Source organism: Thermobia domestica, chromosome 11, assembly GCF_964235325.1.
Source record: "Thermobia domestica chromosome 11, izTheDome1.hap1.1, whole genome shotgun sequence".
In the NCBI taxonomy this organism is placed as follows: domain Eukaryota; kingdom Metazoa; phylum Arthropoda; class Insecta; order Zygentoma; family Lepismatidae; genus Thermobia; species Thermobia domestica.
This window is the reverse complement of record NC_137464.1, coordinates 121,616,284-121,630,574: the sequence shown is the minus strand read 5'-3', so window position 1 is coordinate 121,630,574 and position 14,291 is coordinate 121,616,284. Positions and strand designations below refer to the sequence as shown.

The 14,291-nt window shown below is 36.0% G+C and overlaps 1 protein-coding gene across 1 annotated transcript; it reads left to right on the top strand.

The window, feature by feature from the left end:
• The first annotated feature begins 12,282 nt into the window (after positions 1–12,282).
• On the top strand, positions 12,283–13,851 carry LOC145665257 (uncharacterized). Its single transcript, XM_081732550.1, has one exon. The coding sequence runs from the start codon at positions 12,283–12,285 to the stop codon at positions 13,849–13,851; it is 1,569 nt and encodes a 522-aa protein (XP_081588676.1).
• The last annotated feature ends 440 nt before the right edge of the window (positions 13,852–14,291 follow it).

Sequence of the window (14,291 nt, the reverse complement as noted above, 5' to 3'; positions counted from 1 at the left end):
CTGACATGGTGTCGAATCAACACCGAAAATACTAACACAGATTCGAATGCAACACCGCTCATCACCAGTTGTGATTTAAAGACGTAACACACCCCCTGTGTTAAACCACAAACCCGGGGGTCTGTATTGAACTAATACTGCATAGTGGTAGTCACGATGGAACCACTGCTCTCTCTTAAAATTGAGTTGAATTAACACAACCATTTTTTACTGTGAACAAACAGCCTAATCAAGTGGTAACATCGGAAAGTTGTTTTAACACGACAATTTTCTATTATGTTTGCTGTGTGTTTATACAGGGATCGAACGTATGTTCTTTGTACAAAACTCGAATGTACTATCTGTTTAACCAAGAGAAGCTGAAGCAAAAGACCACTGTGACCTTGTATCACTAAGTGATAAAATATGTTATTTCAAACATGAAGAAGAAGAAGGGGAAACAAGATTCTCCCCTCTATATTGAATTTGCAAGATACATTTTTATTATTCTCGGCGGAGCGATGCACGGCAACATGGACGTAATAAGAACACTCGAGTTACTTTGAGGATGGAATGGATTTACCCCCAGCTGCGCTTAGAATTGCTCTTGTAATTTCGTAATCTTATGTCGTAGCGAGATGTTTCTATGTGTAGCGGAATTCGTTCCCCTGCGCCTTTTTTCCTTTTCTCTTCCTTTCTTTCCTTTACTTTCTTTTCTCCCCTTTCCTTCAGATATGGTCTCCTTAGCATCGGAACATCAACGCAGCTTTATCGTGTTTCTGAAATTCCATTTCGGTTCTCACACTGTCACTTTAAGTAAATTTCAAGGGGAAAAAGTAGATTAACGACAAAGAAACTCGACGACATTAAAGAAACTTCCGCATAAGTTTTCCTGTTCTCCATCTGTTTCCTTTGTACTGAAGACATTCTGACAATGTTCGTCTTTAAAGTTCATCTTTCTTCTGTTTGATCATTGTAAAAGGAAAAATGAAATGCTTCAGTGTCCTTTTGCTGTATTGGAAATACTTCCTTTGTGTAACCAATGCCAGAGAAGGATATTTCCTAAGAAAAGTAAACAAACACAACAACTTAGTTTCGTTCCTTTATATAGATTTTTGCTCCCAGCATTTTTGCAGGGAGCAAAACGAATTTTGGCAACTGACAATAGGATTACAGCAATCTTTCAATGTTATTAACGTTTAACGAAAAAATAAGTCCAGAGATGAGACACATGCCATTCGATAGAGCAAGTAAGCTGAACTAAACTGTATACGTGTAAATTCTCATGCTCCGATTTCTGGAAAATCGAGAAAAACTAATTTTTTGTAGGATAAATCTCAAAATTTTACTACAATTACGTAATCTATTAAGATCGGAGGGAAGTATACACTATTCAGCTTTCCATTATTTCTCTAGTAAGAAGATAATATACAGTATGCTCAATGAGATATAACACAAAAATATAACTAACTCTGAAACTTTAAATTTTATTTAATTATAATATTGTTGAAAGATAGAGCATATATATTAATCGATAAATCAATTAAGTGTAACAAGATGATATGCATGATGGTACATTATGACGGATGCTTTTTGAAAAAGAAAGAAAGAAAGAAAACTTATGGCATTAAAAAGTGTATCGCCCGTTGCCAATAATAACCAGTTGAGAATGCTCCAAGAGCATTCCCTAAACGAAATTAAAAAGAATGAAAAGATGGAGCGGGAAGGATAACTGTGATTATTCCTAGATGTAAAAGTAAATCTTTTTATCTGCAAACGCAACCTTGTTCCGTTTCTCGGAAAATATCATCTCTCTATGACTTACAGTTCCCGAGATATGGCTCCTTAAATCTCCCGAAATTCGTACTTTTATGGTCAACATATGGAGAACGGTGGCCAGTTGGTCAGTAACCAGTTGATAGGTGGTCACTGGTTACTATTTGGTACCAAAATGTTCACCATTCGCTTAGGTATTGATCAACACTCATATAATCTCACCTGAACGGTAAGTCATAGAAAGATGATATAGTGTTAATTAATATCTAAGAGGATGGTAAACATTTTGGCACCGAAATTAATTGGTGGCACTGGTCAACTGTCACTGGCCAAACCAGTAGCCAGTTGGACAGTGGCCACCGGTTACTATTTGCTACCAAACTATTTACCGTCCTCTTTGGAATTGATCAATACCAATGATCTCTTCATGACTTACGGTTCCCGAAATATAGCTCCTTAAATTTCTAGAAATCGGCCATGTTTTGGCGAATATCTCGGGAACGGTAAGAGCGATACAAAAAATTTAATCACCTTCTCAGATAGTTTTTGATGCTCTATCCAATCCAAGGTTCAAAATTGAAAAAGTTGCAAATAAGAGAGAGAGAGAGACATACATACATAGATAATTCACTAACGAACTTTTTAAGTTCGTTGAAAACTGTTTTTATTCTCGTAGAACCGATTATTTATTTATTGTTTGTGTTCTTACTCTGAGGAAAGAACGCAGACTGGAAGTATTTAAGAGTAAAATTCTGGGACGACTATTTGGATCCAAGAAAAACGGGAATAGGGAATGATGGAAATTTCATAACGAGGAACTATCTAATTTATACCGTTTACCAAACATTGTTAGAGTCACCAAGTCTTTGAGGCTTAGATGGGCAGATCTTGTAGCCAGAATGGAATAAAGTAGAACCGCTTTCAAAGTTTTAACTGGAAATCCAATTGGAAAACGACTATCAGGAATACCTAGGTGAAGATGAGAGGACAATATTAAGATTGATGTCGCTGAAATAGGAGTACAAAGTAGAAACTGGATCCATTTGGCTACATACAGAAGCCAATGGAGAGCTTTTATTAACACGGTATTGAACCTCCGGATTCCATAGGCTATACATTTATTTGTTAATTAGTTAGTGTGTAAAAAGTACATTGTTAAGGGCCAGATTGAATCTACTGGTGTTTATCTTCTTCTAATAGCTACACATACACTCCTAATAATCACACGTATAGTACTCAGTCTGATTAAAAGAATTCAAGCACTCTTATTTTCTATTAATTCATATCCATTCGTTAAAGTGGTTTCATATTGTAGAATCAATTATCAATATGTGTCTAGTAAAAACTACTGGTGTAGTATGCACTAGATTTAATTGAAACTTTGCTTAAGTTTAGATACATATGTTCATAAATGTATCTCTCAACCTTGACCTATCTTAACCCCAAGCAATAGGAACGTTTTATGAACTTCAAGGGAAACACAATATTTCGGCAAACTGGATTATTTTTAATGAAAGTTTCCTCAATATACTTTTGAAGTTGTGGAGGTGAAGTAGCTCTCATTTTCCTTGACCAACTATGCCTCAAATATCATAAAAGAGATAGTTAATTACCTTTCGTAAATAAAAATCTCTCTCACATTTATTAAATTAAGCAAAGTAATGTTGAAGTTTTTACTGAAATATATATTTATGAAATACAAACATAAATTTGTACTGTGTTAGTCCTAAGGAAACGCCTTATCAATAGAAAATTATTTAGGTATTTTCAGAAAGGAATTGATTATGCCGTATTTTGAGGATAATGAGTACTTTTATTTACAGAATATCAAGAAAATAATTAGAGCCATTTTCAAGCTACTCAACTGAACAACGAACACCCATTCCAATGAAATTTTGTATTTTGTATACAAATTTCCTGAAATTTTGTAAGAGAAGGATTTATGCTGCACTTCAGGGATGTGAATAACATATTTATTTACGAAATACAAACGTATTGTTTACAGCCATTTTTTGAGAAAATCGCAGTTTTTATTTTCCATTATCTAGCAAATTACGTTACTTTTTTCTGTAGGAAGAAAGTTTGGAACAACTGAAGAACACTCTTAAAACAGTATTCTTACTTGATTTCGCTTATGTTGAACGGTATTGGCACTAGGCTTTTGTGTGTATATATGGTGGCAAATAAAATGACGTAATCCCCCAACCACGTTTTGGGCATGGTTTCCAAATTTTGAATTTATTACTTTATTGCCATGATCACAACATGTTTTACTATCATCTCTCTCGAAATCAAGGAAAATTAAACCACTTGTAAACTTGACTACCTTCTTTTCCAAGGAAAATGACATTGCTATGAATGTTTTTTAAGAAACAGAAGGAAATAGAATGTGTTATTTCGGGAAGAAAGTAACCATTATAAATAACCTCCAGAAGGAAACTATCTTCTGTGGATTTTTCATGAAAAATTACTTATTCCATATTGTAAAATTTCAAACGAAAATTTAATTTTAATTTATGAAATATGTACAAAATCGCCTAAGTTATATTTGAGTAAATCGTTTGTAAACATACTCAAAGAATTTACCTCCCAGGATTTTCCCCACAGAAATGATTAATAACTAGAGTCCGGATTTTTATGTAATATCAGTCCATTAAATATGTACATAAATTTGTAACAAAAATCGCTTAAAATGTAAGAAATATGTAATATTATATAAGAATATGTAATATTACATATGTTACATATTTATGAAGACGTAATATTAACACGCGTATGAGTATGCAATATTTAAACGAATTATGAAAATAAAAAGGAAAATCTACTACACTTTATCCTGCTTAATGCAAGTCCCCCAATGAAGTGAAATGCTTGAACTGCTGAGACAGCCATACGTCACTGACGTGACTGATTGCAGGATAATAAAAATCAGACGCGAATGAAGGAAGATGTGAATCGGCTAGAGAGAAACAGGAAAGCCCTGAGAAAAGCAATGCATACGGCATTTGTACGTTAGAAATCTCATGTGGTGTGGTGTGGTCCCGTTTCAAATCTAGAACCTTTTACACTAAATGCGCATCCGTTACCACGGCCCAATCTTGAAATGAATTATACGCAATATACAAATTTAAATACTTAAAGCAATTTAAGACGAAATGTATTGTTTTATATATATGTATTTCATGCAGGGAAAAGCAGTCCTATACCTTTTAAACAATACCAGCTGACTAATATTGAAGAATATTTCCGCTAATGAAAATTTTTAATTTGAAATAAAGTACTTACAAAAGATGTGCCTGCAGTTCAACTGTGTGTTGTTGCACAATGGGTTACAAGGTACATTTTTAAATGATCAGAAGTAAAATTTTGTCGGAGATCGAATAAAATATTCTTGTATGCAGAGAATGATCTCTGCACATCACATGAGGTAACAGGAGCGTGTTTCAACAGGGGAGTGTAGTTGGGGGAAATATCTTCAGGGAGGGTTCTTGTTTCACCTCTGAGAATCTCACACACTGCCAATAGGCTGTCGTAACCCGGGTTTCTTTCCAGCACTACATTTAGTTTCTTTCGAACTTTTCTCCTACATTTCCACACACACCTTGCAGCAGTCTCTTTGCATCCTCTATGCTTTCCATGGATTTCGGAAGAGGCCGCCCAACAGTCTCTAGCTTTATAACGCTTGTAGGTAGCCAACCAAAATTGCTGTCTATGTATACGATATCACACATTACTTTTGAACCATTAAACAGTTTCTGAACAATGTCAACTGACACAGCAGTGGCCGATGGAAATGAATGAACAACAGGCTTATTTTTTTGAAAATATTCATTGTAGAAATGTACTGCCTGTGTCCAAGTGCCCCATCGCGTTAGCACAGGCTCCGGAGGAAGTGGCACGTTTGACAGTTGATCTCTGTAAACTTGAACACGTTGTGGCGCCTTAACAAACATTTTTTTCGTGGAAGAAACTAGTTGATTTACTTCGCAAAAGTTGTCTCTCACCTCTTCAGCAACACGCTGAAGAGCATGGGCCATACAGGTGAAATGAATTAAGTGAGGGTAAAAAACTGTAAGTGCTCTAGCCGCTTTTGACATGTACGCTGTACTGTCTGTATAGAGAATAAGAACTTTTTCTTCCTGAACTCCTCCCGACCACAACACTTTAAGACCATCGTTTACAAAGCGAGCAATCGTGGAATGAATCGTGCGTTCCAGCAATTTACTCGCAATAAGATAGGATTTAGATGGAGCATCTTCACTTAACATTCCAATCACTAAATTTGCTTCATAACGTCCCAAAACGTCTGTTGTTTCGTCCACAAAAATCCAAATATTTGAACTACCTATTTCTGGCCTAATGGTATCTGTAGCTTCCCTATAACAATATTCGAGATAACACTTTCGAAGAGTGGATTCGTTAGGAATTCGATGCCTGCAGTACTTCTCCAGAAAAGCACGGTATTTTGGCACTTGAACTTTGTTCCAAGGAATGTTTGCTGCTATCATTGCTTGGCACAAGTCTTTGAAAAACTCACTCACTGAAGTATTTTGATGCATTTGTGTCAAGAGTGCGTTTTTTTTTTTTTTTTTTTTTTGCAGTTCGCAATTTTTTTATTTCTTGCATGAAGTGCACTTCGTACATGTTGCTCTAACTGAGATTTCATTGAACATCCATTTTTTTTTTATCACACACTTGGCACAACACCACTTTATCGTAGGCTCCGTAGTAAACGCATCATCGATAGTTACCCACGACCGCAATTTCGCGGATAAAGGTGAGGCAACCGGAGCCATTTCTAACTTCGACGGTCAATACAGAACACGTGCGTTGTGCAACTGCAATACTAGAGTACTGTCCTCCTGTCATTCAGTTGAACAAGCGAAGTTCTTTCTGCTATGATATTGCGATTGTCGCCAGCTTCTTGGAACGAACTCTTTCAGTAAATTCCTGGAAGCACACTAGTATATAGTTTTAACTTGAATTGCGTGATTTGCTTTCATCTTTCTTCCCGTCCGACCTCCAATAACAATCAAATAGACATCATTTTAGGAATTTCCTGGCTAGTCGCCTGTCAGGCAGGCAACTCTGTCTTCCTCCAGAGTTGAGAATAAAGGGCGCTGCTAATGTACCCCGGAGGGAGGATTTTTACTTGTTTCTCCTTATGTTTCTTTTGTTATCGGCGAAAATTCTGCGAAACATGGTTTGGCAAATAAAACAAGAGAAAGATATTTCTCTTTCGGTAAAGAAACGAAAAGATAGATAGATTTCGGTTATGTCTATCAAAATTGAATCTAGATGCAAGCTTTGCATAGTTGGAGAGTTTATTTTTTTAATTAAAATTTCAGTAAACGCAAAATTTTAAGACAGTTTTATGTAAAAAAAAAAAAAGTGTAGAAACCATAGAAATATGTAATATTGGTCAAAATATGTAAAAATATGTAATACGAAACTTGAGTTGAAGCACCCTACAGATGTGAATCACAAACATTTAAGGATTTGACGAACCTACATATGAAGCGAAAAATACATAATTACATAGAAATCCGGACATTATTAATAACATATTATTGGGTATTGGTGAAATGATTTATGAACTATGAACGAGATTGTTAAGTCATTTTCGAGAAAACCATCTTTTCTGGAATTTTATCCCTTAAGAAAACTCACTAATTTTAGAAGTGAAAAGATAATTCAAAACATCTCACTGCAGAACCTGTAGAAACCTTGAGTTTAAAATTTGGTCCAGGTACGACGTAGCGCGTGGACTTTAGACAGACTTACTTTTATGGAAATAATGGATGAAGAAGTGGATGGACATCCAAAAATTACTTTTTCGGCATGTTAGAGCCACGAAATATGTAAAACCGTTGAAGTCTAGAATTTGATTTTTTTGCTCTTCTGCCATCGCTCAAGTAAAATCCCAATGAAGTTCCGAAGTAAAGGTCTATATTTGAGTAAGTTATTTTGTACTTGTTTCGACAACTTTGTAAATTATGCAATTAATTTTTATTTGATTAAATATAATTAAATATCATTCACATCACTAATACACGTAAGAAGGGACCTATTGTTTAACTTGAGATTTGAATCACTAGTCAGGTTTGAAACATTAGTAACAAATTGAATAGTGTTAAACCACAGATTTTTCTTGAAGTCTGTAGTAAAGTATCAGCATTGTTTTTAAAATAGTAACATATTCTCGTCTGCAAAGAAGTGATTTATTATTATGAGTGAGGACATTATCATGTGTATATTGCAGTTGTCATATAAATGAATGCAATTTATAGTATTAAACAACTATACCTTACTGTGTTGTCTAATGTATAAGGGATCGACCAAGCTGCTAAGTTACATCAGAGTAGATTGTGAATCGCACAGGCATGGCATGCTAATTATTCTTGCTTTTCAAGAGGTTCCGAGTACAAACTTTGCCATTGGCCAGTCTAAGTTGCACTACACGAATGCCAGGATGGAACCTTTAAGGATCTTCTCTACCCTTAGTTTCATTCTTTTGACTTTTTAGTTAATAATTCAAAGACAATCAAAGTTTAGACAAAGAACATCAGAAATTAGAAAGTATGCTAGATAATATGTATAAAATGTTACTAAATAAATTATTAACTGCTTCCAGGTCTTCTCTTATTGGTCTAAAAGCTGGATATGCACTTTACGACGTCATAATTTTCAACAGTCAAATTTCTATAGTGAACGAAAAATCTTAAAAGGTACTATTACTTCATTTAATAGGACTTTGAAGATAGTGTCGGACCTATTATGAATTTTTTCATAGTCTTCAATTATTCATTAAAATTTTAGAAAGTGAGAATGCCCGTAGCCAAGACCTACAAGCATCATTTCTGTTCCTTTCCTATTATTATTATTTTTTCAGTTGCTAATGATTTCTATACGAACTTGCTTCAGAGGGTGTACCCGGAAATTTCTCTATACGTACAGATGTTACACATCTATACATTTATAGATGTATAAAATTTAAAAAATGATCTACTTAGTCCGAATCTGAAGATCTTACCATCAGTTTTAGAAAAAAAAATTGTATTATTGCTTACAGAAAAGATGGCAGTAAAATTAACTTGCTAAATATGTCTTTTCTTGGAGAAACTTGCTTTAACTCTCTTGCATCAACTGCCTCACAAATGTGTATAAATTGATACTTGTAACGAAAGCTCAACTCATTAAGATGCATACTTTGGTTTAGCCGTTCATCTTTTGCAATGATTAAGGTAGCATTTCAAGCTGCTTTGCTATTCTCCGCAATTGTGAAACTTTTGGAACTTGAAGTTTTGTACTTACAGTATATAGTTGGAAATACACCCCTTAAGGAGAAACAGGGAATTTTGAGCTTTCCCCGATCCCCAACATCATCTAATCTCCTAAATTTTTGGGTATACGAGCTTGAAATTTTGTAGAGCTCTGTGATTGAAACTTAAACTGGGTGAAAGTTATGATTTCAAGGGATGCAACTCCTAAAGAAGGAAAATGGATTTAACGATGTTTCCATCCTTCATCTGATTTCCGGAAGTTGTCGTATGACATTTAGATTTTGTACAAATATTATCCATGAATCCTAAACTGTAAATAAGACTGAATTTGAAGAATGTAGCCCCTGAAAGCAGGAAGGACAGGTGGTTGCACTTTGGTTTACTATTCACGAACTTCCGCAAATTTTGGGCATTATGAAGCTGGACGTATGAAACTATTGGACGTAGGAAATTAAAGTTTAATACTTTTTTATTTTTTATTTATTTATTTATTTTTTTTTTTTTACATGAATCCAAGGATGAAGATAAGTGTTTTTTCGAAGAGGAAGCGGGTAAGGAAGAACGCGACTCTTGGAAACATTTTCTCACCTTTTATCAGATTTCAGGAACTGGAAGACATAGATTCGAATAAAATTGGCAAAATATATTCTAAATAGAGAAAGCTCTTATTCGTAGTGGTACTATCTTTTGATTATCCATTCTTTTTACTTACTATCTTCACTCTCTTTATCACTTCGTCTCTCCTGCTGTTTTGTGATAGTTTTATCACTTGGCTATGTTCATCTCGATATACAAGTAGGTCACATCCAAGCAAAACACATAAAACGAATTGGTGAATACTGTTGCTTACGTTGTAAATGATTTTATTTTCAGACAGCTTTTATCTTCAGATACTTCGTCGCTGTTAATTCCCTGCATGTTACAATTCGTCTATATGAGCAATTAACCCTTTATTAGTAATAAAACTTTTTTTATACTTTTAGATCTTTACTTTTTTTTTATCATCCATTGGAACAACAATGTACTCTTTTCCTTAGATGCAAAAAAATTTGCTCCTAAAATACATATCAAACTTTAGTATGTATATATTATATACCTATATGTATTATACATAGATATATTACATTACATATCTAGTATTTATTATATTTTTACTCATAAATGAATGAGAAATCACGCTCGAAAGACCCCGAAATTGATAAGGCTTCATTTAGTGGCATGTGGCGCCCCCATGCCCATTTCGTGTCAAAGTGAATCTGTTGATATTAGTGTCTATTTCGTATGATACATCCTGAGCATGAATATGAGGTTGAAGTTGCCATTAGTTCCCTGTGATTACCCCATTTGATAGTACCTGAAGCTTCAATGTGAGCTATCATATAATAAAATGAATGTTATCTATCAGCAGATACGTAGGCGGGGGGTGTCCTGAGGGTTCGCCCCTTCCCCCCCGAAATCCGGAATTTTTTGTAAATTTAGTCTAATTTTAAGGGCAATTTTACAATTTTTAATATAATTTATCCTGAAATGGTGTTTGGACTCCCCCGAAAATATTTGGACCCCTCCCGAAATAAATTCCTGCCCACGTCTCTGTCTATCAGGTATACTTATAGTGCCCAATCGAGGTAAAATCACTTCAGCTAGAGAGAGAATAAACATCAACAACAATGCTCAGTGTAATGCAATGTAATTTTTGCTGTAGTGTCAGTGGCGGTACAGAACCGTTTGCATTACATTTTTTATATATATATATTTCTTGGATGAAATGTTTCATTGAAGCCTCGATTTCATTCAAAGGCTTTTTTAAAATTATATTGTTGTTGATGGTTCTCTTCCCAACTGAGGTGTTATCACAGATAGGTGCCCTGTAGGTATATGTAACATTATTTTTTTATATATGAAGCGCCTATAGATTTTTTCAAATGAGAACCTACATGAATGGTAGTCACTGTTACGTGATACTTCTAGGCAGTGCGTCGGTTATTGACAACAGTCACAATAGTGCGAAAAGTTCGTTTGTATATGTGCTGTCACTGCAGCAAAATAACAATACCGTATCACTGTTCTTGAAGGAAGTAGAAAGCCGGCTCAAGGCCATGTAACTTGTGATTTGGAAAGAGCTATAGTACCAAAAGCCACCAATTCTTTTTTTTATTTACCGAAATTGAGTTATATATCGTTTGTTATATGTTTGATCTAAAAGAATTCCATGGAAATAGTATTTTGTTTAAAAGCTTAACGTTTCATGCTAAAAAACTCGTTAAATATGGGATTTTGTACGCGTGTATATGGAGCTTCACTGCACGTTTTGCGAGATTACTGGAAATTAAGCGAAATGGATGTGGCGGATTTTGATACTAGGCGCCTCATATGACAACTCACATTAAACTTCAGGCACTCTCAAATGCATACCTTACCAACGGCGAGAGGGGTTCGTGAACCAATTCCTATTTGTACGGTTCTGCAAGGTGAACCAGTAGGCATTGAGAAAGAAATGCAGATAAATTCTGTTCTTAACATTCCTTCTGATAATGCTTTTTTTTTTCGTTCGGGCAGAAAAGCAAAAGTCAGACTTCAATTAGTTGTGGGTTGACGATCACCCCCCTTGATACAGTAAGGGTTAATATCCACCTTACTAAATTAAGCTATAGTAAACTGTTTGCCGCTTATGTTTGTGATTGCATTCATGTCGTTCACAAATAGCAACAAAGAACCCAGTGATTTACTTGAATAAGAACTAGTAGTTGTAGAGGAAAGTGCCCTAAACCGGACCCCTCCCCCTAAAGTGGACCCCCGGTCTCCTGCCTATACGTTCTCCTGAACTCTAGCAGGACAAAGTCTAAATAGTAGTTTTGACTTCTACCACTCTCTAACAGAGCGCACACGTCGCACGCTTCAATTGTTGCTTATCAGTCTCTCATTACGTGTTTTGATAGTGGAAAAAGTTTTTACGTTGTGCTACATTTTTTATAAATTCTCCTGGATATTAGCAGGTAAGCCTTTCGACCTATATATATTCTTAAATAGTAAGGTTTTGGGCTAATGTTTATCACTAAATCGCTTCGTTTAGATGTTTGGTTAAAAATCTATTGAATTAATAAACTGTAGGCTATAGTCGCGCAAACCGGACCCCCTTCAGTTGCTTAAACTGGACCCCTAATTTTTCATGTTTAATGTCTGGCTGAAATTGTACACACTCTTAGAACTATTCTCTTTGAATTACGTTGCAGATTGAAAGAAGATAATGGGGAAGGTTGAACAAAGGAAGTGGAGTCCGTCTAAAATGACTAAAGCCATTGACGCAGTTAGGAAAAAGAAGATGGGTTGGAAGAAGGCCAGTAAACAGTTTAATGTTCCGAAAACAACACTTATGCGGTTGTCTAACATGAAGTACGGGACTCCTGAGGAAGCATCAGTTACAAAAAGAGGTAGACCAACAGTTTTAGATAAAGATCTTGAAGAGGACCTGGTTCACTATTGTCTCGCTATGGAAGCTTCTTTTTTCGGGCTTACTCGTAATGACTTGCGAAGAATGGCCGTACAGTTGGCAGAGAGAAATAATATTCAACATCCTTTCAAAGATGAAATTGCTGGGAAAAAGTGGGTTAGTCTTTTCCTCAAACGTCACAAGACCAAGTTGTCAGAAAGAAAGCCCACTGGAACATCCTATAGTAGGGCTCTTGGGTTCAGTATAGAAAACACAGAGACATTCTATAACCTTCTGGAAGATGTTTATGAGAAAGGTAAATTCACTCCTGACAGAATTTACAATGTTGATGAGAGCGGGATTACTGTGGTGCAATCTAAAGTAGCAAAAGTAATTGGCCTTAAGGGTAAAAAACAGATAGCCGCCTTGACATCACGAGAACGTGGGGCTCTCATAACGATAGTTGCTTGTATGAATGCTAGTGGCTCATTCGTACCCCCTTTAGTAATTTTTCCGAGGAAAAATATGAGTGAACAGTTGAAAAAGGGGGCTCCACCAGGAACAATCTTTGCAGCACATTCTTCAGGGTGGATCCAAATAAACTCCTTCACTCAGTGGTTTCGACACTTCATTGAGTTTGCCAATCCTACTAAGGAAAAACCTGTGCTATTGCTCTTGGATGGCCACTTCAGCCACACGCAGAATATTGACCTGATCGACTTGGCAAAAGCAAATCATGTTACAATTGTGTCCCTACCACCCCACTCCTTGCACAAACTACAACCTTTGGATAAAACTTTCATGGGTCCTCTCAAACTTTACTACAGCGAGGAAATCAGGCATTGGTTACGGCATAATGAACGTGCTGTGAGTGCTTTTGATGTAATGGACCTCTTTGGCAAAGCCTATATTAGATGCCAAACAGCTCAAATAGCAATCAACGGATTTAAAGCAACAGGCATATACCCGTTGAACAAGAAGCTGTTTTCAGATGCTGAAAACATTGAAGAGGCAAACACAAAACGAGATTTCTCTTTTTATGGATCTGTGTTGAAGAAAAAAACTGAAAATCAAAACTTTCCATATAATAGAGAAGAATGTGATGAAGACGAACTACAAGTTGTCGTAGACTTTGATGCAAGTCAGCCATCAACATCTTCGGCAGGTCAGGTCATTCCTCTGTCATCAGCTGCAGTTGAGGAATCTCATGGTTCCACATCTACTAAGACAAGTCCGTTTAACATCACTCCCATTCCGAGGATCAAAAAAAGAACTTCGAATAGGGGACGAAAGGCCTGCAGTTCTACGGTAATCACATCTACGCCTTATAAAGCCCAATTGATGGAAGCTAAAAGAGCTAAAGAAGCGAAGGAAGCTGAACAGTAAGAAAGGAGTCGTGCTCAAGGACGCAAAGGCAATCGCGGCCGGGAAAATCGTTCAGCAGTAGTGTCTAGGAAAGGGAAACAATTTCTGAGAAAGCGTCTTAATTTCGAGAAAAATGCGAAAGAGTCAAGCACAGAGGATGGAAACAGCGTGTCCTCAGGAATATCTGAATTAGAGTTCTTTCCGGGAGTTTCCCTATCCAAAGATGATGACGCCTGGTGTATGTTTTGTGATAGGAAATTTTCCGACGATTCTAGAGGAGAACTTTGGGTGATGTGCGTTCTATGTTTGCTGTGGGCCCATGTGAATTGTGCTGGGACTGAAAACGACGTGTACATTTGCGATTTTTGTCGCTAAAAGATTTAATTCATTTTCATATTTTCTGTATCTTCATATACACAGATACATGTATGCTGCATATTTTTATTAAAACTAAATCATGT

What these genes read in the sequence shown, in the direction of transcription:
- LOC145665257 (XM_081732550.1), top strand. Translation starts at nt 12,283, where the DNA reads ATGGGGAAGGTTGAACAAAGGAAGTGGAGTCCGTCTAAAATGACTAAA.